The sequence below is a fragment of the Strongylocentrotus purpuratus genome, unplaced genomic scaffold (assembly GCF_000002235.5).
Source record: "Strongylocentrotus purpuratus isolate Spur 01 unplaced genomic scaffold, Spur_5.0 spur5_scaffold_12, whole genome shotgun sequence".
NCBI lineage: Eukaryota > Metazoa > Echinodermata > Echinoidea > Camarodonta > Strongylocentrotidae > Strongylocentrotus > Strongylocentrotus purpuratus.
This window is the reverse complement of record NW_022145597.1, coordinates 28,667,636-28,695,412: the sequence shown is the minus strand read 5'-3', so window position 1 is coordinate 28,695,412 and position 27,777 is coordinate 28,667,636. Positions and strand designations below refer to the sequence as shown.

Here is a 27,777-nt window from a genome sequence, read left to right as displayed (position 1 = left end):
TGATTAAAGTATATACATGCTTGTCCAGTCGATGACCGTACACGTTGAAATGTTGTCATATAAATGATATAATTCAGTGAATTATGCACACATTACACATAGTACATTTTTAACAGAACGACGGTCGATTTGATAGTCGAAGGTGTTCGAACTATTGCAAAAGTACCGAGGATCATGGGTGGATACTTTATACTAATACCCCCAATGCGTTTTGTGTAACTCGTGTTAGAAATGGTGAGAAACATCGTTTTCATTTTATTAATCTCATAATAATTGTTTTTGTCATATCATTTACAGCGTTACATCCAGACAATAATTAACTGGACTATCCTTTAAAATGCTAGAAAATGCTAATGACCCGTTAACAGTGGGTCACACGTCCGCTCTTAACCAATCATTTTATCAGGTTGATTATAATACATCATCCTTTTAACAAATATCCTACACTACACTCTTATCTCTTGCTATTGCCTTATACCCGAAAAATGATGCAAAATTTAGCTCTGATAATGATAATTTAGCCGGCATGTCTAGCAAGTTTGCGTGGGCAGCCTACCAAAATGACAAACATTATACTTTGTAGATACAGAAATATTATATACTCAAATATCTAGATCCATTGTCATACATACAATCGAAATTTTTGTAAATTTCTGTTTAAATTGTGCTCTGTAACATCGTTATTTATCTCGATATCAAGACCGAAAGCCATTGAGTGGGTAAAAAGGATCAAAAAGGGTCCAATCATGTTCGTTTCACGTTGCTTCTCTATTCTCTTTTCCCCTCTTTTCTCTTCCTTTCTCTATCTCTCTCTCTATCTCTCTTTCTCTCTCTCTCTCACTCTCCATCTCTCTCTCTTTCTCTCTCTCTCTCTCTCTCTCTTTTGCCTTTCGATAGGGCCCCGGTGCCCCCTGGAGCTACACAACTTTGGCTGCATATTATCCTTTCATTATCCTTGTATAGGCTTTACCTCTATGGGTTCTAAAGATTGGTCCTTACAGTAACCATTGTATATTTCTGAATGATACTATCCGAAACTTCACTTGCTACTTGTTTTCTTAATATATTTATCACATCTAATTTGATAGGAAGCTGTCCAGACAAAACCTTTTCTTGTTTTTTTTACAGCTGCGCCCTATTCTGTTTTGTATTAATTCATTTCACATGTATATGCTATCCCACTTTATGTATTATATTTTACATGAAATTGCATGTTTTTACTTTGTAAAAATGTTTTTAAAGATGGAATTCAATAAACTCACTTGACTTGAACTTGATATTTATATTGAAATAACATTGGCCATTTATTCTCTCATTTCATCAATGAAATAGAGTATACACCATGGCATGATTTGTAGAATATAGTATCGAGACATGATTTTCTTTTTGGAGAGAAGCAGCTTCATGACATGCTACTAACGACGACAGTAGGTTGAAGAATGCCAGATACATACAGGGTGACATACAGGCCCCAATGATACTACCCCATACGACTACCCATCTTTAAGGATGTGTGCATACAGGCATGTTCGCCGGTGGTGGCGGCACATCACCTTCGACGTGGAAAACCATACCCATACCGAGCTGAAAAGAAAAACAAACAGGGCTGAGAATTTTATTATAGAATTATATAACAATGACGTTCTTCTTCTGTTGAACAATAGCTTAGCCACTCCAACTAGAATGATGCTAGACTGACAACAAAACAAACAAAACAACACAAAACCGTAATAGTCTCCCGAATAATATAGAATCGGTCATACCTCAGTCAAACCGTCAAACCGACCCAACACAGACTCCAAACCGATCGATTCTTGGCCGTTGTGGGTAATGTAATGTTTTGTTCGGTTCTTCGTCGTTCTGGTGTCGATCTGGTGTCGGTCTCGTAGATGTGACTGAGGTATGAGGGATCACACGGCGTAGCTGAATTTTGGCGGTGCGAGTGAGAACTAGGTAGAAACGAGGACAGTCCTTCAATCCAGGACATATAACTCGAAGTAGCTATTCTCCTTATTCTCAAAAGTTCTATGGCTTATAGAAATACCTGGTTCAACTTCGCCTACCATTTTATCCACCCTGAAGAGAATACCGTTCACCCCTTTAATTAATATGTATGTCAGTACAGGAACTCAACTTATCATTAAAAGGAGAAAGTGGAAGAGCGTGGATTAACACTCTGGATACGGATTGGACCTACCTTGAGATGGCTATTGATATGACAATGCATCAGCCACCAGCCAGGATTATTGGCTCTGAACCTGGCTATCAAATAGCCTGCTCCGGGTACCATAAACGAGTCTTTCCTGGGAGGGTTCTTCAGGTTGCGCTTAATTTTTCCTGTTGAGTGAAGCAATGAAATTTGCAATAAAATTTCGATAGTCGGGTAACCACTACCTTATATATCCTCTTGAAGTAGGTAGCGAGATACCTGAATATCATCATATTCGGGTAGCTTTCCCGAGTATCCATAGTCTATTCGATTAACCATATTCGGGTAGCAAGCTGCCCGAATATGATACTATTTGGCTAAGAGGTGTCCGAATATTTAAACTGACGGCACTAAAGATTAGATATTCGGGAAAGGGCGTCACCATTTTGTGCGAGATGTCCTACGTCATGTAGTATAAACTGCTGACACAGATCGTAACGTTAGATGTTACCCCTGATGGCAATTTGCTCATTTGCATGAGGCATGTTTGAAACTTTCTTTAACACATGGCGCGCAATTATCAACATAATTAATTGCGCAGATTCTTTCAATGAGTGATATAAAAGAGGAGGCGTGATAGCTCAGTCGGTAGAGCAGTGGTCTCGTAATCCGGGTGACCCGGGTACGAAACCAAGGCGATGCGCTAATGCCTTTTGGTAAGGCATTAATCCTCATTACGAGGTCCCTCGGAGAGGACTTAAAGCCGTCGGCTGTCTGGTTGCTTACTTACAAGCATTTATGCTTTCTTAGCAGTCAGGTACAAAGATTTACCTTGGGCATCCAACCGCTTAAAATCCTCGATGGTGAAATAGTTCCACATCTGATCCATGCCAACTATCTCAAGATTGTACCCGTGGATGTGCATCGGATGAGCGCTGACTGCATTTGGATTCACAAACACCAGTTCCACTACCTGTGGTTGTTAACAAGAAGAAAATTGAGTTCTGGGACCTGTTTAAAAAGATTTTTTTTTAATGACAAATGACAAAAATCAGTGACAAATCTGCTGATAACCAATCAGAAGCAAGGATTTCAGTAGTTTATAACAAAAACTGTCATTTGTCACTGATGACAAGTTTTGTGAAACGGGGCCCTGTTAATAATGAATGGAGGCTTGTGAGATTTCTCATTCCTTTCACGTTAGTTTAGAACATTCATAGAAACAAACAAAAAATAATAATCTTTTGAACATTCAAGTTAAAACTATGAGGACATTTGAAGATCAATACTTTTCAGATGATTTTTTTTTCTTCGTTATTCGATGGGTACACTTGTCCCATGTGCCCATTGTGTCCCTGTAGCTTGGAATTGTAATTTGCAAACATAGAAAAATAGGTCAAATCTGTCTTAATTGCGACCCCTCAATAAAGACCACCTTTTTATAGTGGTCAGTTGGTCACCTATAAAGTGTCCCTCAAATATTTATGTAAAAATGTGAAAATGTGAAATGTATGTAAAAATGTGTGTAAAAGAAAAGTTTCACTGAAAATGTCCATGCCAGAGAGAACGACTTTTATGTTTTCGGAACAAATTTCCATACATTACAGGTTCATGAACTTCCATTCAATCCCTGAAATACATTACTTCCCAGATGACCTTAAAGATAAACTTGAGTTCTGGTAAAAAAAAAAAAAATTAAAAATTCTCACAGAATCAAACGAAACTTACACTGAATGTTCAAGATTACAAATAAATGGCATGTGCTAAACAATTTTGGAAGAAAATGTATACTGGCTGAGTAATGAGCATAGAAAGATAAGAAAATCAGGTAGTACTAGCCCCGACACCATTTGTGTAGTCCCATATACATCTTTCTGTGTACAGTGCTTGTTACTTTACCAAGACTGGGTCAAATTTATTATGATTTTGATGACTCCAGAACCCTGCACTGCATACTAATACTTACATGCTACATGTTCAACTTTTTCTGATCCATTCCACACCTTTTCTTTCACAATGCAATCGCATTACCAGACCTCACCTTCATCTTTAATATTTAAATACCTGATTATACTTGATGTCGATGCGATGTATGCATTCACAGGCCTCATGAATGCAGTCTTTGCCCGATGTCCGAAGCGAGTCCTCGTTACACCAGGACGCCCTCTTCACATCACGCCAGTGAGTGAGTAGCGGTACGTCAGGGAATACATAGGATATATTATTGATGACAACAATTGGAGTTGAATGAAAGGCTCCGTTATCTGCTTCGTATGGGTAGAAGACGGGATGGTGAAGACCCTTGGCACCGTTTCGCAAAACAGTATTCAGCTCGAGGTAGTGGGTCACATCAACATGGCTAAGGTCGTCCTGTTTTTCTTCTGAAGATGAATTACATGAGATTATAAATGCTTTTTAACCAAAGGGCTAACCTAATTTAGCCCAAAGTATGGAGTAATTTAGACTTTTAGAGTCTTTAAGTGGGAAAATAACGACCATTAGTTGTCGAATTGACTTTAGTGATTTTCATACCCTTTTACTGAATGGTCGTACGTTTTGTGCTGCGCAAAGATCCAATCAGTTTAATTTTGGCCATTACAAGAAGTGGGTTATTGATATAGACAAATGCTCATGTATCCTTGTCAGTTCATTTTCTGTACGTTATAACCAAAGAGAGAAAAAAAAAGTCGGTCAGTCACTCAACAGTGTCTGACAGTGAAGTCTAAAACGTAAATGGGTGTCCTTGCATAGTTTTAATATTAGCACACTGCTAACGTTTAATTTCACAGATAGGACATACGAGACCTGCAAGGTTCTACAGAATTTGATGTTGGTAGCAAATGGGATATAGTGCCTTTAAGGACATTCAGGGCGAGTATGTACACCAAAGGACGGGTCTATAGGCACAATCTCTAGCAACAGACGCAGCAATTTGAAGCAGGGTTGGGTGACTTTTATAGCGCAAGATTTCAGATTAGTCCGATAGTCGACTTTCGATGGGAAACTTGCGTAATAATGTACACATACAAATGGATGCATACAGAACACAGGTGGGACAACCCAATGTCCTACCAAATATCTCTTTGGTTCTACTACCACTGGTATAATCAGAATAGTTACCAGCATCAGTAAGGTCCGACACATAAGTAGAGCCAGGAGTTATACGGCCATCGTATGGATTTAGAAGACTTCCTTGCGCCCTCGTAGACCTATCAGCATCTGGTTTAGATCCCGTCGGCGTACCAGCATAGCGTAGAATACCAACCTCCTGAAATAGAGATCACAGACGTCATTGATGTTACCAAGGAGATCCCCTTGATTACATAATGGTTTTACATTAGAAGCAGAAGCCACGACGGTCTGGTGGATACGTCACCCGATCACTAGAGACCATAGTCATGGTTCGCGGTTTAGGTTGGCCGCGGCACTAATGTCCTTCGGAAAGAAATTAATTTATGTATTTGTCACACTTCATCCAGGTGAAGTAAAAAGGTACGTGGTAGACGTATTTTCTTTAAAATGCGTTTAGCTCCTTGTGGGGCAGTTTGACCAAAGCGAAACTAAAATAGTAGGGCTTTAATTGCGACCGCCCTACCATGTTTTATCTTGTGTATACAGGATCATCCGATCTCCTCCTGGCAAATATTTTCAGGGATGTTTCGTAAGTTATAGAGCGATAATTTGGAGCCTAAATATTCTGCCTTTAAACCGTTAAGAAAGGTCTTTTATTTCTATGAAATGCAATTGCCCTACACGAGTGGCATTTCGGGAAAGTTACTCATGGAGCATTATCAGCCTCACTAAATATCTAAATATCCCGTTAGAATAGAATGCTCTACCTGGTCTTCGACACAGCTCAGTTCTCCCGCAACCCGAATCCAGTAATTTGTCGGTGGCTGGTCAGCGGCTATGACGAAATCATATCTCTCTCCAGAGAAGACGGCGATTCTGTCGACATCAAAGGGTGCCACTGGTGCGCCATCCATTGCAATCACTTTCAGCTGATGATCATCAATTGAGATTACAAACGCGCACATGTTACCTGCGGCTCCTATGACCCGGAAGCGGTATCGAAGGCCTGACTTGACGTACACGATATGGTGGTCTACCGTTGCAGTCGTGTTGTCTGATGGGCGAGTAACAATTTGGTTTGTTCCTAAAAACGGAGATAAAATAATGATACTGTAACTCGATCGCAAATGCATTGCTTTTTTCGGATTACGCCATGCAGTCTCATGCATCAGTATCATTCTTTAGTTTAGGAAAATATAATCATATTTTGATTCATAAATGTAAAAAGTATATTCCTGTAACTTGTGTTTTGAGCCTTAATGGGAATTTTAGGCGGTTAGAAGCAGCGTTATTTTCCTTATTATGAACCACTGCCAAAATATAAATTTTAAAAACATTTTGAGGAGTACCTCTTCCGTTGATTAGAATGCCATCAGTGGGATTTATCGTAACCCCATGGAACGTTGCAAGGTCTATCGTACTCGTCATGGCCTTTGCCCATTCGTTGATGAGAATCACGTGACTCGGATCGTCTCTATCGTAAAGCTTTCGGTTTGGATCGGCTCCCGGAGATTGCCGAACGATAAACGAACCAAACACACCGTCTGCACGGTGGTTTCCAGCGTGCGAATGCCACCAATGGGTACCTGTGGTGAAAGTACAAAGGCAAATTTAATCACACCGAACAGTGTCTGGTCGAATTTATTATCAACATGATAGCGAGAACTGAATGCTCCAATGTCAACAATAAAGACGGTACTCTATTATTCTTGAAAATGATTAGCTGTAGTTTCACTATCATTAGACCCATAAAAACGATGTTTGCGATGTTTAGTCCAAAGCTAAAGTAACTCGAAGCGGACTTGAAACCGACCGAGCCTTGGCCATTTGGTGTTATGGTGACATTTTTAGGTATTTTGTCATTTCCGTGTTGATCTCGTTGACGTGACTGAGAAATTACACGTAGATAATGATCATGATAAAAGAAGGTTAAAAAAAAGGCTACCAATATGATTTCAGAATGATCAGTCGCAGATCTCTGTGTCGTCAGACCAGTTAAAACGAGACTGCACTACTCGTAGCTACTTGCGCCCTCTATATACCAAACAATGCCTAAGTAGTACCCGTTGACCCCCCACGGTCCCCTTTTTCTTATGTTAAAGGGAAAGTCCACCCCCAAAATAAGTTTGTTTCGATAGAGGCAGAATAATAAGAAAATCAGGTGAGTGAAAGTTTGAGCAAATTCTGAATGAAAATAAGAAAGTTATGAATTATTGAAGTTGTGATCAATCAAATACAAATTGGCAACTCTGTGACTTATTATACGAGCTCTCCTTCATTTGCTTTGTGCATAATATTCCATAAAATCATGTTTTCTTCGTTATTGATGACGGAATATATATTTGTTCCTTGCAGGGGGAGTATAGAAACATATTTGCAATTATTATATTTAGGGTGCATGTATGGTTGAAATTTTTTTCTTGAGGGAAAATGAAAATTTTAGATTTTTTTAGTACTGAGCAAATGGAAGTTGAGCTCGCATGATACGTCATAGAGTTGCCAATTTGTGTTTGATTGATCACAACTTCAAAAATCCTAACTTCCTTATTTTTAATCGGAATTTGCTCAAACTTTCACTGACTTGTTTCTCTCATTTTTCTACTCCTATTAAAACTAACTTAATTTCAGGGTGGACTTCCCCTTTAAGTGAGAGCTGATTCGATGAGATAACCACCTGCCAGTGACCAGGCAGGGAGGTCTAATCCCTTCTGGCCAGACTAGTGCAGATAGGATTTAAATATCTGATTGCCCCCTCTATGCAAGGCCGAAGAATCGGTCAGGTTGGAGACGTTTTGCGGACGGTTTCAAGGTGTCACACGTGACCTAACCCACTCAAAGCCGACAAACTGTTCGGTCTGGGATCGGTCTCGGGTCGGTCTAAGTCTTCTATGTATGACCGAGATATCAGGAGGAACTCGGGGATGCATTTAAAGGATGTCTGTACTAGTTTGGCTAGGAGGGATTAGACCACCCAGGGTGGTCCCTGACAGGTGGCTATCTCATCAACTCTGCTCTTAATTAACATAAGAAAAAGAGGATCATGGGGGACCAATGGTCACCGATTAGGCAATGTTTTCTATATAGAGGGAGCAAGTAACTACAAGTAGTACAGTGGGGCTTTAACACTCACCTGGTAGTTTTGCTGTAAACTCGTAAGTAAAATCATGGCCTGCATTGATGGGGCATTGAGTAATGTGAGGAACTCCATCCATGTGCTGACTGCCTCTCATATGCAAACCATGCCAATGGATCGCCTCACCCTCTTCATTTTGCATTCTATTATGTACATGAACCTTTATGACGTCATTTTCGCACACCTGCAGAGGAAAACAAATCAGATTCTGTCTGCAGCTGTATGAATTACCTCTGATGTCATTATCAAAGTAATGTGGTTTAGTAAATAAGCCAATGAACTGTGGTTCGGATGATGCAGAGTTCGAGTCATACGACGTCACAAAACACCCCTCGGAAGCTTCCTAATCTTGGTGTGCCACTCTCTATCTAAGTGAAGTATTAATAGAGGGGAGATATTAACGGATATTAACAAAGGGGAAAAGGCTAAGATGATTACCTAAGTAGATCGACCAGTGCCAAGAGTGATTTTTCACTAACGCCCACAATAATGTTTTCTCACTATTGCAGAATAAGTATCGCAAAGGGGCACATTATAATACAAATGCTTGAATTTATAACGCCTAAAGCTTGTTGTGATTTCAAATACTGTTCTAGAGGTAATTTTAAGTCTGCATCAAACCATGACTCCAGCGATAAACTCTTTTGAATGCGTGTTAGGCGTGTTAGGCTTTATTAGTCTGTTTCAGAATTGCTTTCTCTATTTTGATTAAAGCGTGACTGCACTACTGGTACTGGTAGCTTCTTGCGCCCTCTATATAACAAACAATGCCCAAGCGGTACCCGTTGGCCCCCCATGATCCCCTTTTTCTTATATTAAGTGAGAGCTAATTTGATGAGACAACCACCTGTCAGTGACCATGCAGGGGGTTTAATTCATCCTGACAAATAGCTCCGTTTAGTCTCATTTGACAACGCCCCCTATCATCAGAGTCAGCAGCCAAAAATGTTAGCCTATGGAATTTTACCCCCAAAATCGTTAAAAATTCTCTTTTTTTTTTGTTTAAACAAAAAGCACATCCACCCCGACGTACGTTATCACTAGCTCTTTCATTGGAACCCTCATGTCCCATTGACTTTTGAAAGTTCACCCACCGTAATTTGATTAAAATAGGTTGCAAGCTCGCCATTGCCTATATAACACATGTGAAACAAGTCGAACTTTGGACTCAGTTTGCCAAGCGATTGTAAGGTTTTAGGTCAAGCACACGCAGGATAAGAAGCATGAATTATAATAGATCAGTTCTGATCGGTTCATTATGTCCATTTCATCCAACCCCTACCGTAATTTTTCCATTGAAGATAGGCAAACATTTTGCCGAGTTAAGCAAAAACATGAATATTCATGATCGCCATGGACTATTCGATTATTTACAGAGGGGTGCAAGTATTTCACTGTATTGTGTAGTTTGGTAGCTTTATTTTTAATAACTGTTTAATTATCAGATATCAATGATAGTTTAAAGATATGGAAAATGTTCTTGTATTTTATATTTAGCAAAGCAATTTCACATACAAATTCACTACCAAGTGTCGTCTAATCCGCCGATTGTCGTCTGCTATATACGTCCAGCGAGCGAAAATGAGACAACCGGAGCAATATGCCAAACTAGTACAGTAAGGCTTTAAAAAGGTTTACACTCGGCGTTTCATAAGCCAGCGAAATACTTCTATCCACTTTATTCTTCACCTTCTTTTTAATGTTTCACCAGGCCTCGGCCTTTCCATTTTTGATTTTTCCATAGCTAGCATTACCTGGATACTTGGTCCGGGTAGCCGACGGTTGACCGAGTAGACGGGTCTCGCATAACCGGCCATGGGTATACAGTGTGGCCGATGGCAGTCGAACTCGTTGAATGGACATTGGTAGCAAGCACGTGACATGGAGTAATATGATTCAACAGTCCAGTCATACTCGCACGTCATAGGTTCACGATCAGCCTTACATTTTCGCACACATGGATGAGCAAGATCGTCTAGCCAGTAGCCTGTGATATGAAAACATAGGACGGTATTTTTGAAAGCTTACTTACTCCATGTACCCGCCCCTCCCCCCCCCCCCCCCATGTAGCCCCCCCCCCCCCTTTCCCGGCTGCTATCGACTCATGCATTCATGCTTATGATAGTTGGTCTCTGCATTTATCTTGATTATTTTACTTACCTCCATACTTTCAAACTTTCAATTATATTTATATATATGCACGTGCCCCCCCCCCCGGCCAAAAAAATATGTTAAAATCAGCCCCAAATCCGTCAAAAATTTACTGACAAACAGGGACGTGCCCTCCCCCCCCCCCCCCCCCCAAAAAAAAAAAAAAAAACGCGAAAAACTGATTACCAGACTGCATGCACCACCTGCAAGAGAATGCTTGATGTGACGGCTTCGAACCTTCTTCAAATACAATAATAATAATAATAATAATAATAATAATCTTTTAAAGTCCACTCCAAATTTTATTTAGTTAAACCGAAAATGTACAAATACTTAGCTTAGCTGTAACTCCATCTGTGATACCTCTTTGCACTTACCGTGCAATGAAAATTGTTGCGTAAATATTACCATCATTATTATTATTTTTCATTTATTTTCATTATCATTATTAATCATTTTGCAAAGAAAGAATCAAGAGACAGTGTAGACAAAACAACAGGAGGGGGGGGGGGAGATTATAGGAAACCTCACCCTAAATAATAAGATATGCTGAGAGATGTTATTTATTCTTGCCTATTGGTGTTCAATATTCCTTACAAAAATGTACGAGAGATATATAAATGAAGACATTCTTGGCATCATGGTGTAACGCCTTTTAGTATGACATGGGCGCAGCCATTTTATTCGTAATGTGACGTGCCATGCAAGCGATAGCTAAGCAATATCTGAGATCCAACTGAATATCAAAGAAAAAAGTTTCAATGTTCTTTATGTTTAGTGTGAAAGAAGGCATACTCTTCAAAACACTACTAGAGAGTGGATACCAAAATGGGGTAAGAAAAGAAGGGAAAGATTTGTCATCACATGGTATGGTGATGCTGCTTCTTCCTTTCTTGTTCTTGTTCTTCTTTCTTTCTTTCTTTCTTTGGTTCTCATTCATGCAGCTGAGCTGGGAGGAGCGAGAACTCTAGCTGACAACCGAACCAGGGGGTAAGACGACTTGTCCTATACCCAAGCTCCACAAGGAACATGCGAAACTTAGTCAATGTAAGTAGGACATGATTGCGGGTAAATGATCAAAATCCCAAGGAACCTGACATCATATTGGGACACATAATGACTAAAAATCCTTGGAACTACCCAGCTCAAACAAATGATAAAGATAAGTAAGAGGGGAGAGCAGTAGGGACGTGTGCACTTACCACTTGATGCCGATCCAATGAGGATGAGGACGAACCCCAATAGATAGACTATCTCCATTATTTTGAGGAACTGCTACACGGCAAACGCAGTGGATACGAAGTATATCACATGCGTTGCTCTACATTTATTCTTCCAAACGTCATACAAAAGAATATTGTTGACTATATGTCCATTACAATACAGTACCTGACGAAAATATGATACAGGTCGTTGCGGACGCAATATAATGCGTGCTATTCTGTGAGGGCAGTGGACGGAAAATACTCTGTTTGCATATGTCAAGGTTATTGTACTGGTAGCATCGGCGTAGATATTCATAATTGAATGACACACGCCCTTAAAACTAAAACAACAACAACAAAATCCGTCCATAAATTATTGATAGGTTCAACGATTTGTTAATTGTTTGTTACAGAAGTTGCTTTATTTCCTATATAACTTTTTGTAGCCTTCCACATATTACTCTCATGGCTCTTCAGTAGTATGGAAACCATCTCAGTATGCAAACGCTGTGTTTTATGCATCTGTTTGTACAGTTTAACTTATAACATGAATATCAAAATGCGTACGTTGATACAACTATTAATTTACGATGCGACAAGAAATCAAAGATTGGCTCTCGATCTGGCGGATCGAATTTGGTGACATCTTTCCACATCCAAATCAGTGACCACAAGGTGGCGCTATACAATTACATCGAGATTATTTCAACTGCGGTTACAGTTATCATGAATGTATGACAAGATCAGATGTTATACCATTTTTTTTTCCATTATCTAAAATTCCATAGCGTATAAAGTCAAGAGGGAACAAATATCGTCCTTAATATCATTCCGTGGGGGTTTTCAATTTGAAAGTCTAGTTTCTTTGATTGTTAATTAACCCCTATCCTGTGTATTTAAAAACAAAAGATTTTAGTTATCAGAATCGGTTTCATATCCCCTTTTGAATGGTTTGAAATGCCATCACATTTATATACACTAAACTCATTATAATTTGAGAAATAATACCTATTCAATTGTGTTCATTCTTTATGGGATGTCGTCTGCTTGGGCATGAATTATGTATCCCTCTGTATTTTCAGTTTCATGTATGAAAAGAAATTATATTGTTCATATTTTTACGGAAGATGAGAGGGAAAAGACCCATATGGAGAAATTGTGGAGAAATGCCTGCAAAATTCATCAGTTATTCAAAATAGAGCACGGCGAGTATCTGCTCTATCCTAAAAGTTGACCGTGTTGAAATAGGCCTGATCTTTCAACTAGTAAAACAACTTGCTTCATAAGTCATTATGCGAAATTACGGGCTCCGGAATTCTAATAAAAAGCTCACTTTGGAAAACCCCAAACCAACTTTAAACGAATGGGGACTTATCTATTCACGTGTTCAATAATATTCAACGCCATACCTGAAGAATTCGTCTTTTGTCAAATACCCGGTAATTTGAACTGGAGGTAGATTGTACTAGTCCGTCACTCTCACCCTCTTCTTTTTCTTCTTCTCTCTCTCTCTCTCCTTCTCTCTCCACTCACTATATCCCACTCTTTTTCTTCTCTATTTCTCTCCCTATCTCTCCCTCTCCCCTTCCCATCTCTTACACTCGTGTTTCCAGATTCCCTTCTCTTTTTCGTTATTGTGATTCTCCTCCTTTTCTCCCATTCTTTCTCTAGCTCTTTCTTTTTTCTTTTCTTATCCTTTCCCATTTTACTCTTCCCCTATGCCTATTGATTTAAAATACACTTTTTATATTATATATCTATGTCTGTTATTTTCATTTGATATGTTAGCTTTTTATTTAAATTTGTTTTATATGTCAGTTTTTCCAAAGTATTTATATTCAATTTGTAGTCTATATGATCTGTTTTATATTTTTACACGGACTTGCTGAAAAGCAGTCTTTTTAGGCTGATGTGAGTTTTACCTTGAAAAATTAAATTAAATTCAAATCAAAATATCCCATTTCAACTTTTGAATATTAATCCTGTTTATAGAATCTACATGAGTATAACCCACACCAATACTAAAACAATGGTCTACATAGCAAGTTAAAAACACTTTCTGTCAGGATATTCAGTTATATTTTTATTGAGATGACCAAAATTAGTACTGGGTGCAATAATATCGACATATTACGTAAAACGCAAGAGTATGGTATTAAACTAAAATGTTTTCAAGATAATTTAAGGATACATTAACATCATAACACATGGAAAAGGGAGGTGTCTCCGTGCATGGAGATACATTACACATAGATATATATAAGAAATGTAAAAAAGAATAGATTTATATTTCGGGTTACTGTCTTACGTAACATCATATCCAGAAGTTTATTATCGTTATAAACAAAAAAAAGTTCTCGGAACGCGAGTTTACACAGAATGAAATAAGTTAGATCCCACATATTTATGTCAGCCATGCAGATTTCGGTAAGGCGTATAAGTTAAAGTGCAAAAGAAAAGCAGCATATATCAAAACAAGATGGTTTTCATAGAAAACATTTATGTTGAATAATTCACAGTATTAAACATATTATGGCGTTACAACACGTCTGGGGGGGGGGGTGTTTTTTACAAAGATTCCAAATCGAACTTAACTCTATGGTGTACTTAAATATTATGAAGAGCCATTTGTAGCCTTATAATGAAATATATTAGAAAGCGAAAATTCAAGTATTTTAGAATTTTCATAAATTCCACATCAAGAACTTTGAAATCTCCCATGATAATGGAAAATATGAATGATTTGAATCAACATTTCACGCCTTTTAAAATAACTTTTACAAAATATCTTCAAGGATGCTAACGGCTTTCCATATTTGTTAAGTCCAACTTAGAGATAAGTTCAAGTTAGGATCTTTGTGAAACACCCCCTGGTTTTGGGGGTTTTTTTCGGCTATAAAAAAACCTTTAGATAGTACCACACTTTTTCAGTTATCATGGTCATAGAAACACACAATGTATTTACATATCTTGAGAAGTGGTGCACTTTCTTCTCTTGCCGGTTGTTTCAGTAATCGGGAGAAGTAAATATATTAAATAGGCCTACTATAGCTTCGCTCTTTATACATTTACACTCAGCAATCAATGAAAGTTAACTATATTTATGATTAAGATTTCCAAATACTCCGTGCTACCACTACCTAGTCCTACATCCTACAATGGCTGAATTCGTGCTATGTTGTTTCTGTTCATAACTTACTTGATGAGCAACGTGGCAAGATATCGACTCAAGCAATCATGTTTATGATAGTCGGCCTCTGCACTTATCCCGATTCTTTGATTTATCTCCATACTTTCAAGTTTTCTTTTATAAATATATACATATGCATTTTGGGGGTGTATTTCAGTTGTAACATTTCATGTTAATCAATTATATACCACTATTGTTATCTAAATATGTCGTAGTTGATTTTCAATAAGTCCAGAAACACCTACCAATTTTGTTTAAATAAATAATATATATGCCCCAGTCAGCACCGATGAGACGGACACCTCACAACAGACCGATCAAACAAGTTCAGATGCAGCCTCAAAAAACGTCGTGCTTCATATGAAATAAAAGTTATCTATTAATGAATTCCTTGCCAGGTACATCGTGGTCTTGTTGAATCGAATAATTATGACAAATCAAAGGCGATAGGCGCCAACATAGTCGTCAAAACACCTTTTATTCATAACACATAACACCCATTAGATTGCGCATGATAACCTAAAACAATTTAATTTACATTTTCAGACGGGCACACTTTTGTGCCTCTCCCTATCATTAAAAACAACATCATAATACTATTCATGATACATACTGGGAATTCAAGCCTCCAGGTCCACCACGCAAGGTGATATCAGCGCTCCAATGTCCTTTCAAAGAGATATCACAAAATAGTTAAGGCTTCTCCAAAGATTACAACAATGAACTGTATCTAGAGGTTTTTCTCCTTGATCAAGATATATCGAGTATAACCTCCATATCAGCCTCGATTCAGCATTTTTCAAAATGTCAATGCAAATAAATATTTCAGATGAGAATAACTAATAGCAGTCCTTAAAGGAATTAAGCACCGTTTAATTAACTAAAAGATAGAAAGAATTCGACGCTCGTTCACAAGACTAATGTATTGACTCTGTGGCGACTCAATGCTTCAGTCGAGTCGAATCTCGCTGACGAAATGGGTTGACATCCAGTGCGACATATGTGAACGATTCCTTTCTGAAAGGTCTTAAGTCTAATGGCATATATGAAAGGGTTTATACAGGAGTTCACAAAGGCAAGCAAGACGGTTGTCTGGTACCATTTCCCAGTGAAATCGAGTGTCATGCCGAGGTTGAAGCCAAGGAAAGTGAAATGATTAGGCGCCCAGCAGATGATGTAGATGAGGAAGATGATAATGACAACCATGGTGGTGTTGCGATTAGCCCGCAGCGTCTCCGGTTCTGGTTCGGGTGGCTGTCTGGTGATGCCTTTCTCCTTGTCCATTAGGTAGTTGGTAGCCTTCACCAGGTAACTGTCACGGTAGCGGAGCTCTCTGAAGATCCTAATCGATGAATACCCCATGATGATGCTCGGCATGATGAACTCCCAGCTGATGAGGCAAATGCCAACAGCTGCCTGCGCCGTTGTTGAGAAGTCATCTTGATAACCGCACTCATGCGTATCATCCATGGCCTTGTACTGGAAGATTGGCGGGAAGTACTGAAGCACAGGTGCTATGAGCCAGGAAAGGAAGATCACCAGGAGAGTATGCCGTCGCTTGACTTTCGTCGCGTAGAAGAATGGGTGCATGATGGCAATGTACCGCTCGATCGCCATCGACATCAGGTTGAACGTCGATATGGCGAACATGGAGAAGAGAAAGACACGCCCCCACCACACCCGGCACATGAACTGAGCCAGCGGGAGAGGGATGTTAGCCACTTGGACGTATTCCAGGTCTTGTGGGTCATCGGTGGTGAAATCTGATGAGTTGGATGTTGATGATGACGAGTTCAGAAGCTCGAAAGATGTGTTCATGATTTCATCTCGGAATAACTGCGTAATGCCAAACATGATGAGCAAGCATGATGTGCACAGGTCAACAACGGCTTGGTGGAGGATGAACAGATTGACCTGCAGATAGATGAGTGAAAAGGAAAGAAAGAAAGAAGGCCAGAAAATATTAACTAAAGAAAAGAATCGAAAATCTTATTCTGAAAAATAGATTAAAATGTTGCTACCGTGCTATTTCCTTTCAATTATTGTGGACCTTTATTTTTTTCAGTAGTGAATTCTGCAAAAGGGGCCACAATGCCGACAAAGTAAAGACAAATTTGTTGGTAGTATTGAAGGGTGGGTTTCATCGTGGGAACAAGTCGTTTCACCAGGATTATGGTGATTAAATTGAATTTCTCAAGCATACAAGGGGAAAACGTGTTATTTATACAACAACCTTTCCTGAAGACACAGGTTCAAACATCGAAATGTCGAAATAGGGCCAACGAATCCTTCCGAAAGATTACGTGGTGTTTTTATACCGAAAACTTCGCTCAAAAGTCAAATCATTTGTTGTTGTTGTTGTTAGATTATGTTTTAAGGCAATTCAGTAAAACTGACTATTTATGCCTTAAATTCTCACTATTGTAACCTTTATAGATTACAACCTATCCTAGTTATTTACATGTAAGAGGAGGAAAATGGTTTATAAAAGGCTTGACCTCTCACCTGACTTCTTCGTGACCTCACGAGGCTGAAGACCGCGCAGACCAACGAATTACCCACAATGCCTACCGAGCCGACAAGCACATACAATACGATGGTAAAGACCTTTTCGTTGCTCTCAGCCTCTTCCTCAACACCTACACTGCTATTGGTCGAATTTAACATGACGTCACTTTCTGACGCCATTATGTCCTCGTGAAAATGTTAACGAGATATCAAAATTAAACAAAGTTTGATGATTGATGTGCACAATAAAGTCGAGTAAATGGATCCCAAGTTTTGGTATTATTTTGTTCACATGAAATGTAGAATCGTAGAAAAGTGTATACAATCAGAGTGCACTTCACCCGCTAGTTTATTTACTTGTTGGTATGATAATTCCAATGTTTCACTTTTTAATGTAACTTCAATACTGCAGTAACCAGGGATGTTCGTTCCACTAGAGATCACTTATTTGACGTAGATGGCGTGCATCATTCTGTCGAACAGTTACATCGTACTCTTGCCGAGAAGCCTGCGCAAGGAAATACCCTCCGTTAAATATCAAAGTCAATTTCTAGTTGATGTCATAGCGGTCGAATTACACTTCATGAAATATTAGAGGTCGTTATAATTTCAAGTACAATTGGCATTGCTTCGGTGAGTTACAGAGTTGTTTAAAGATGTTGTTCTTCGTTGCTCATTTACATCGAGAAAGTTAATTTGGCTGGGCTTGCAAGTAGCGTCTTACTTCTCCACGATAAATCTGCAGGAAAATGAACAAAAAGACAAGCACAAAAATTAGTCATGTAAATAAATAAAAAGTAAAGATGGTACATAACAGCGAATAGCGCAAACTGAATATGTGCTAACTTTTTCAATCTATTTCAGAGATTTGTTGATAAATATATATCCATATTGATGGCAGATAAACATTGGTATATCATCGAAGACATAGTCATTGTGTGGTATGTGAGGGCTGTTCCTACATTCCCTATTAAGACCAGTTTACTCATAACATTAGGGACTTTAAGGGACTTTAAGGGACTTGAATACAATCAGAGTGCATGGAAACTAAATTTAATATTACCTTTGTTACACGAGGAGAAAGTGGACCTCTAGAGCAATGTGACGTCCTTTTGAGGCACTGTCGGCAGTGCCTTAAAAAGGACGTCACATTGCCTTAAAAGGATGTCATACGTAGAGGTCCAGGTTCTCGTCGTGTAAATCTAAAAGTCCCTATTGATAACAGTCTAAAAAACCGCTTTCAAATCATGGAAACTAAATTAAGTTTGATGGTAAGCTCGCTGATTTTCCCACCAAACGACCTCGTATCAATCTGACCCGATTTGCACAGATCACGCCGTTGATTGTCGCCCCATCTGTAATAATCAGATCTAATTGGTAAACGTCAGTGGCGTAATGAGCAAAAACGTTTGGGGGCTGACCAAAAAAATCCGAATCACCCCACTCTAACATGCAGGCCCCGCTGAACGTTTCTCAAAGTGGGGTCTAGGGGCAAAGCCCTGGCGGGGTTCAAGGGGCGAAGCCCACGAAGCTCAAGGGGTATGGGCATCAGTGGCGGATCCAGGAATTTCTTACCGGGGGGGGGGGAGGCACAAAATGGCATGAGGGTGAAATGTAAATCGATGAAGCGACAGAACGAGGCTTTACCGGCGAGGGAGCGGAGCGACCAAGCCGGGGGTGGGTATAGGAGGGGGTTCTGGCACCCTCCCAGAGTAAGAGGCATTTGCAAATTTAGAACCAAATTAGACGCATTTTCAGGCACTTCCTGGAGTAATATGACGTAAAATTGCTTTCTCCTACCCCTTCCAAAAGTAGGGATCTTGTGCAATTTGAGAACCACATTATTTTGGCGCATTAATGTCCACCGGCACTTCATGGAAAAAAGAGGCCTTCTGATTGGTTAGAAATTAGAGAAAAGTGATCTGTCACGTCTTGAGACGCAGTACAAATTATGCTTTGATGCCGCACAATGCACAAAGACGGTGGTCCGGTACTTCACCAGTAGTACTTGCAGAAATTCTCTCGAGTGTATAAATTGTGTTAATATTAAATTATTAGAGAAAGAAGCAGATCCGTTGTACTGTAGTCGACTGTAGCGCGGAACTTCTATGACGTTTCATTTAATTATTAGAGAAAGAAGACGATTCATTGTACCGGTCCCGACTCTTAATCCTTGTCTGAATTCAGTTCCCCCCCCCCCCCCCCTCCCCCCTCCCGCGCTAAGCGCGGAAGCTTTGACGTTTCAATACATTATTACTGTCAATCCTGGTCTGAATTCATTTTCGCCCATCCCGCGCGAAACGCGAAAGCTCTCAAGTTTCATTAAATTATTAGAGAAGAACACGAATCGTGTTATTGTGTCTTTGTCTGAATTCAGTTCCCCCCCCCCCCCTTCCACGCGAAGCGCGGAAGCTTTTTCATTTCATTTGATTATTACTCTAAATCCTTGTCTGAAATCATTTTCGCGTTTCATTAACTATTACAGAAAGATTAAGACGATTCTTTGTACCGTTCTTTACTCTTAATCTTGTCTGAATTCAATACCCCCCACTGTGCCCCTTAACGGTATATGTGCAGTGTTACATGATGTAAGTATGGAACGCTCGTTCGAAAATCTGTGCATGCTCAGCCCAAGTGGTGGGTAGCATGTTATCTCCCGGCAGTGCTTTGCACAGTAGCTTCTGGAAAGGAATTAGTGTTACTGTTATTGGCCACTATAAGCCCCTTAGTGACAATAAAAAAACATATGCTCTTCCTGGCTATTTGGGAATGGGTCAGTTTGCAAGAAATAATGGAGAAACTAGCATTTTGTTGAAAATCATGTGATATCACGAACATTTATACATTACTTGTAAAAATAAGTCATGGTTCAATTTTATTTGAGGGGGGGGGGGGGGGGGGCTGGCGCCCCCCCCCCCCCAAGCCCACCCACCAGTACGCCAGTGGTAAACGTCTGTAAAAGTGTATCTCACAGATACTCAAATATATCTACAGACATTGCAAATCGGGCTTCAATGATAGTCCTCGGCTATAAATCTGGGTTTACCAATTGTCTTTTCATAATTAACGAGTAGCAAGTAGCATATTCAGTCAATGTATCCCCGCCCCCGCCCTCCACCGTTTGAATGTCAACGAAAACTCCATTCAACATGATAAATACTTTGTTATAATTGTATTTTACAGGTTTATATTGGGAAAATGTTACATGTATACGTGCACTCTGTGCATACGTCGTTGAATCAAAGTAGAATCTCTATGTTGCTGCCCCCTAATGGTTTCACACTGCTCCCATCCGCTATCCGACTGTTAAATTGCACAATATATTTTTAGATTCACAGTGGATAGCATGCAGGCTTTGTTTATAATTATTGCTCTAAATTTGATGCACCATCAAGCATTGACACTGCGATATTAAAATAAAAACCCAATATTGCCAGGGCAAAATATGACTGCACTTTCCTTAAGGGGAATAGTTCTAATACAGATGAGGCTGCCCCTGGATAAACATATTGTTGATATTACTACTACCATTTTTAATATTAACTTTATTACTCTATTATTATTATTTTTATTATCATTATGATTATCATTATCATTATTGTCATTATTATTACACTGATGCCCATAAAGTTGGAATAAAATGATTAATGTCTCGATCGATCTTGTCTCTTTTCATGAAATGTTTATGTGGATAATTATGATTGACATATATATTTATATTGCAATTCTGAAAGTATTGATCAATCTAAAGAGTCATAGAAATTGGTCAATAAAGTTATGAAATGATAAACAATATATATCAATGATAAATCATATATTAGTTTCAGTTTCAGTTTCAGTTTATTTTCACAATCATCTCATGAAAAAAGGTTTTAACAATATTCCTCATTCATGAGCAACAGTGAATTATCAAGATCACTAATATTATTATTATTATCATTATCATTATTGTTATCATCATCCTCATCGTATGGTAATGTGAATATGAAAGCATATTTGCAAGATTCGTGAATGCTGCATAGATCAGACATGAATCTTAAAAAATGCTATCCCATGCATGACATGGACATGTTTAGGAAATGGGGTAATTGCGCCCATTGTGGGGTTATAATATAATGTTACGTATCTTAATAGTGTGGGGCTGATTTAAGTTCCTAAACTACGACAACTGGATTCAGAATCGGGTGCCCCCCCCCCCCCCCGCCGCCATTTTAGAAGAATAAAAAAAATGGAGAGAAAAGATAAGTGGAGATAATATTGCTTCACCCACCATCCTCATAGTTTGGACAAACTGGGAAAAGTTGGGATTACAATTCGGTCATTTATATTTCTATTATTTTCATTCAATTCTTTGCGATTTCGTTAACTTTCGTAAACTTTTAGTGGTCACGTGATTCAATTTTTCCATCACACAGAGGCGCCCATGTATCATGTCCTATTAAGCAGACATAGAGAATCATTATCGCCATGTGAGGATTCATTAATATTAAACCAAAATATTGCTATGGAAAAAAACGATATCTAGCCCTAGTGGCTCCTCTAATTGACCATGCCTCGCCTGGCAGATGTGTCTGGGCTCATTCCTATCAAGGCTTCTTAGCACCTATCGATGCTCCAATTCAGGTTACCATGGTAACGGTATTATAAATAATTTCCTCGCAATTTTGACCACCTAATTACTATAATTACTGATAACTGGCAATCAGTAGGTCGATATAGGCCCCCTGTATTTCCATATGGCATGTATGATGAAGGTAAAAAAGGTCCAATATCATCTGTTTTTGCCATTACAACAAGACACGGGGTTACACGTATCATGACAAGTGTGAAAGATGGAAATGAGGAACATAATAGCTGAGATTTCTGAATTGGCAGCACAAAATATCGGGACTAGGTATAACATTGAACGATTGGTTGGTTGGTTGATTTTACCTGACTGCGAAAATCGAGTCCATACGACAATGATTGAAAATGGAAACAAAGGTACTATTTATCTTTTGAAAACGTAGATAATCCTACTGATGGGTATAGGTTTCACAGATGGTGACAGTTTTATTGCTCTCATTAATTACCGTAAACGAGAACCCTACACTCTATGAATAATTTAAAATATGCTTTCCGAAATATGTAAAAACAAAATTCTCTTACAAAAGATTTCAGAGATTCGTTGTGTAATCATGGTAATGACGTTATTTCGAAGGCAGATATTATTGGGTGTGCTAATGATTTTATTATTGTAATCAAGAACCTACAACTCTATGAACAATTTAAATTTACTTTCTGAGATCTTTTGAATTTGAATTTATTTTCTTCTGCAACATACGAATCAAATTACACTTCAGAAATATAACATATACAACATGTAATATGTTCTTTGAATCTGTTAACATTATAATGCTAATAAATGATGACATTAAAGCAAACTTTAACTGATAACACGTACAATACCAAGACAGATATGTTGAAACATCTCTTACATAAGGATTTCAGAGATTCGTTGTGTAATAATGGTAATGAGCTTATTTCGAAGGCAGAGATTTAATGGGTGTGCTCATTTATATCTTATTACCGTAATAAAAAATTATCCCATTATTTCTATGTACGATTGGACTTTGCCTTCTCAGGCGCATTATCATAAACAAGATGATCAATGATCATTATTATGGCACATGCCATGAAAATTCCATGTCATGAACCATGTAACGAATTTCAATGGCTTTAGACAATAAACTCTTTCTACCCCCCCCCCTCTCTCTTCCTCTCTCTCTCTCTCTCTCTCTCTCTCTCTCTCTCTCTCTCCCTCACTTCCACCAAACAATAACGTTACATTCATGCTGCAGGGTTCGCAGTTCGGTTGATTTATGGATGAGTCATCTATTTAGGATCAGAATCCTAAATTTGACTGGCATGCAAATCCTTTGGGCTACAGCCATATTGTGAAAAGTATATTTATTTGCAATTACAATCAGAAAATGGGAATTTTAATGATCAAACTGATAATAATGATTATAATAATAGCTAGTTCTTAGCGCTTTTCAGGACCGAAGGCCCTCTCAAAGCGCTTCACATTTATATATGATGCTTGGACGAGTTAAATAGGAATTTGAATATACTTTTCTATTCTTTCTTTGTATACTGTGTATCACATGCACAACTGCCATAACCAATAGTTCGATATAGGCTGTTCATGCATGCCTTATTTTCGTTAAATATTTTCTTTGTACTTTCGGTATACAGATGGATGGTTTGATCGATTCTATGTCCATGTATGCACGCACCATAGAGAGTTCTGTTTTTATGTCGAAACATAGACTGATAATAATTGTGTGGACTTCCTTGATAATAGTGAATAAAATGATACCCTTTTACTTATTGTGAACGAAAATGACCACTCTGCTTGTATTGTAGCCTGTGTTAATTGACTGGAATTGGTAATTTATGCATTTGATGTATTTTGATGTATATTTTAATCTGTAAATATGTTTACATTTCAACAACACCCTGCAGCGATGGATGGGATAAGTATCATTTACAATTTGTGTCAGTTCTAGTTTAAGCTACACACCGTTTAGTATTAATATAACTATTAACACACATAATGCAGGGTTTATTATAAATCTCTGAAATGCATATACTTATTGTCGGAAGACTCAAAACTATGATGACCATGACCAGACATTACATGATGTATGCTTTAGCAAAATCACTGTTTTCTCAAGGGTAAGAATGTTGTTTGTACGAAATAGCTCAAAAGTACGGAAGCGTTAAAGTGCCATTCTACTTGACGACATGACGAGATATTTCATCTTGTCAAGTCGACTTAATATCCATATCATGTCGACATGTAAAGATATTTAACCTACCATGTCGACTTATCAACTTTTATTAGTCGACATGGCGAAATAAATTATCTTGCCAAGTCGACTTCACAAAAAGTTCATGTCGTCATGGCGACATAAGTTATCTTACCAAGTCGACTTCTAAAACATACATGTCGTCATGGCGATTATCTTACCAAGTCGACTACCCAAAAAGTAATGTCGACATGGCGAAATAAATTATCTTGCCAAGTCGACTTCACAAAAAGTTCATGTGGATATTTTAAGTCGACTTGACACGATGATATATCTCGTCATGTCGTCAAGTAGAGTGGCACTTTAACGCTTCCGTACAAATGGGCATTGTTACTACACCCGCGGATTATGTTAAAGCTCTTATCTAAGAGAGGAAATGATCCCAGCCCCTCCCCCCTTACAAACAATGTTAATGATGGCATTATTTGTTTAACAAGGACACATAAAAATATGTGATCCATTCATGGTTCTTTGGAACTGTCTGGTTTTTGTTTCTGTTTTGTTATGAGCACTGAGGGTATTTAGGAAAAATACAGCGTCACAGTGAAAGAGCTGTGAAAAGAAAGGATGAACAAAACTATAGTGTACAAGGTTTTAAATTCGACTGAGGCCATCGCATTGAATTGAAAATAGCCTGACAACAAGAAATGTTCTTCAAACCTTCTAGTGTATAGGCTACTACAGGTAATACAGCTGATAACTGATAACTGAGCACTCAGTACTAGCAGGATGCAATGAGTCTAATTATATCAAAACGGCAGTAGCAGTACGTAAACTTATCACGAATGTGGATAATAGTTCTATGCTAATAATAGAGTCCTCGGGAGAATATATACTGGTAGGTTATAACATATGAAGTAGAAATAGAACTTGTTCTCGTCACAATAGTAGTGGTATATAGCAGTAGTAGTAGTAGTAGTAGTAGTAGTAGTAGTAGTAGTAGTAGTATAGTAGTAGTAGTAGTATAGTAGTAGTAGTAGTAGTAGTAGTAGTAGTACTATAGTAGCAGTAGTAGTAGTTGTTGTAGAAGTATTATAAGCCGAACAGGTGGTAGTGGTTGTAGTAGTAGTTGTTGTGATGGTGGTGCACTGGTAGCGGTGGTATTGGCAGGACTCCACATTAATATTCTAGACAACCGACCCCACGGCCCCCACTCCCCTTCTTCCTTTAAAACATTGTGTATACAACTATACACTACTGAACATTATATACTTCAAAGATTCTAAGATATTAACAGACACATACAAACATACCTATTTGTCCTTGGCAAGGCAGATCTACGGGTAGCGACTTAATTTTGACTCAGTCCGTTCTATTCACGGCGACTTCCTCTAAGAAAACACAATCCGGGACATAATCACGCAACTATCTCTTTCCATCGGCATCAGACATACATGAATGCATTTCAATAGTTCACAACCCTAGCGTCAATGGAACCACAGGCAAGCAAAACAATATGTCATAATGATAACGAGGACATCTCTAGCGGCTCGGCTACTATTCACATTTGGTCTCGAAATATCTAGCGTTAACTAGACATCAGTGTTTTGTCATTGAATAGGCGACGTACGCGTACGCGCTCTGATTCATGAACTGTGTGTAAACGTTCCAATCTAAATGTCTGAGCGCGAAAGATCACGTAGAGAAAGGGAAGGCAAGAGGGTGAGAGTGGGAGAAAGATAAAAGGAGGTGGAGGGGAGAAGGATATACAGAGAGAGAGAGAGAGACAGAGAGAGAGAGAGGCACAGGCGGGGAGAAGGGGACAGACAGAGGGTGCTCCTGATTACTACAGAAATTAATCAAGTGTCATTTAAATAAAAATCGATATCGACCTTTCTTGATGAATGGTGTCTGATGTCTGATGAATGATGTCGTTCACTATCGCACACACACGTTTCTTTTTGTTGAATTCAGTAAGCCTATTGAACTGTTGCATTGGCTATTATCTGTTTTCTTTGATTTGATGATATCCATTCCATATGAAGATGTTATCGAAATATAGTTGTTCGAATATCTGCCTATTTTTCCTAAACATGTGCACTGAACTGAAATATTGGGTGTCGATCCGTCGAGGGTGGGGGATATTGGAAACGGGTGATGGTTTACCCTTAATAGCCTATGATACACAGTTACATTATATTGGTGCAAATATTATGCTACATAATGACAACAGCCTTTGGGATAATTATTTTTGTTCATGGTAAGACCTAATAGAAATCAATATTTTTACTATATTGAAATCAGTAACCATCTCGTTTATCTATTTTTAATAATATGGAGACAGCCCCCCCCCCCCCCTCTCCCTGATTCAAACTCCATGACTAAAAACTGCACTAGGAAACCGCTCCCTTATATTACAAGAAATGTCAACTGTACCCATAGTAACAGAAGTTTCCGTTTAGAGACGAAGAGTTTGAAGGATTGCCATTTTCTCCTTTTTTATGGCAATAAACCAGGGACACGAAAGAAGATTGAAAAGCCAGTGGCGTAGCCGGATCCCCCCCCCCCCCCGCCCCGCCCGCCCCGAATGGCAACAAAAAATAGAAAGATGGAATAGAGAAAACAAAAAAGGAGAGCAAAGAAAAGTTAGAATTCAGACAACACTCAACACTTTATTAAAACAATAAAAAAATTATACAAGCTAAAGTTTTAATTCTACCTGATAATGGAAAGTAACCCCCTCCCCCCCCCCCCAAAAAAAAATGCATAACAAGGGTCAATTTTTTAAATACTGCATCTTTTATTACACCAGAATACTAATAACAATATTTCTTTACGTTCACTTGACAGTTAAGAAATACAGAAAGCAGGGAAGCGATACATTGTTCTATCAACAAACCTTTGCTCGATATGTACAATTTTTGCAAGCATTTAGTAGGGCCTCAATGATTTCAAAACTCTTCAAAAAAATTCTCTTTACTTTCAAGTTTTTGAGTGGGGTTTTCCGGTATCGAGTGTTGATTGCGGTGTCAGCTAACGAAAGTCTTAGTGCAGTGTTCTTGTATAAGGCTAACGGCGTATCAGGAAACTGATAAACGGGGAGCGGTATATAGACTAGGCGCTTGCTGTAGCCCCCGCCCCCCCCCCCCCCCGAAAAAGGGAAATGTCAAGTTATTCTCCTGTTGCCCGCTGGTTGTTGTTGAGGGATAATTCCAAAAATGATTATCCTGAATTTAAAAGTAAAAAAAATAATTAATTAATCAATTAAATTGTATAAGAATATCTCAAAACAAGCTCCTGTATTTTGAAGCATACTTTGTGCAGTATAATGCTAAAAAGGGGCTGTTTGCGAGTTTCTTTGGGGCGGAAAGGTGGATTCATTCTGAAATAGCCCTATCCTGAATCCATCACGATCGGTTGAATAATTAAATGTCAGTTGTCTGGGCTCTCGGTTTAGATTTAACGAGAATTTGATCAGTTAAGAGCATGCATTGATCAAATGGGATTTCCCTTCGTTAAGTACTCAAAATAAAATGCGGTAATGACGACATGCCCTGTCAACATTTCTTCTCTCT

The 27,777-nt window shown here is 38.7% G+C and overlaps 2 protein-coding genes across 2 annotated transcripts; both read right to left on the bottom strand.

The window, feature by feature from the left end:
• Positions 1 to 853: 853 nt before the first annotated feature.
• LOC576682 (laccase-4-like) lies at positions 854 to 11,765 on the bottom strand. The gene is made up of 10 exons (XM_011683894.2): positions 11,708 to 11,765; positions 10,109 to 10,341; positions 8,352 to 8,538; positions 6,571 to 6,807; positions 5,989 to 6,305; positions 5,270 to 5,417; positions 4,214 to 4,530; positions 2,981 to 3,122; positions 2,198 to 2,337; positions 854 to 1,584 (listed from the first exon to the last, which is right to left on the bottom strand). The coding sequence occupies exons 1-10, from the start codon at positions 11,763 to 11,765 to the stop codon at positions 1,504 to 1,506; spliced, it is 1,860 nt and encodes a 619-aa protein (XP_011682196.2). The 3' UTR covers positions 854 to 1,503.
• A 2,826-nt stretch (positions 11,766 to 14,591) lies between these two features.
• LOC100889493 (galanin receptor type 2) lies at positions 14,592 to 25,910 on the bottom strand. The gene is made up of 3 exons (XM_003727673.3): positions 25,516 to 25,910; positions 17,406 to 18,147; positions 14,592 to 16,814 (listed from the first exon to the last, which is right to left on the bottom strand). The coding sequence occupies exons 2-3, from the start codon at positions 17,586 to 17,588 to the stop codon at positions 15,810 to 15,812; spliced, it is 1,188 nt and encodes a 395-aa protein (XP_003727721.1). The 5' UTR covers positions 17,589 to 18,147; positions 25,516 to 25,910; the 3' UTR covers positions 14,592 to 15,809.
• Positions 25,911 to 27,777: the final 1,867 nt, after the last annotated feature.

Excerpts from the sequence above, each read along its gene's own strand:
- LOC576682 (XM_011683894.2), bottom strand. The coding sequence starts at position 11,765 with ATGGAGATAGTCTATCTATTGGGGTTCGTCCTCATCCTCATTGGATCG. Across the intron at positions 8,539-10,108 it reads TACCCGGACCAAGTATCCAG|GTGTGCGAAAATGACGTCAT; the intron begins GTAATGCTAGCT and ends TTTCCTCTGCAG. Across the intron at positions 4,531-5,269 it reads GTCGGACCTTACTGATGCTG|AAGAAAAACAGGACGACCTT; the intron begins GTAACTATTCTG and ends ATTCATCTTCAG.
- LOC100889493 (XM_003727673.3), bottom strand. The coding sequence starts at position 17,588 with ATGGCGTCAGAAAGTGACGTCATGTTAAATTCGACCAATAGCAGTGTA. Across the intron at positions 16,815-17,405 it reads TGAGGTCACGAAGAAGTCAG|GTCAATCTGTTCATCCTCCA; the intron begins GTGAGAGGTCAA and ends ATCTATCTGCAG.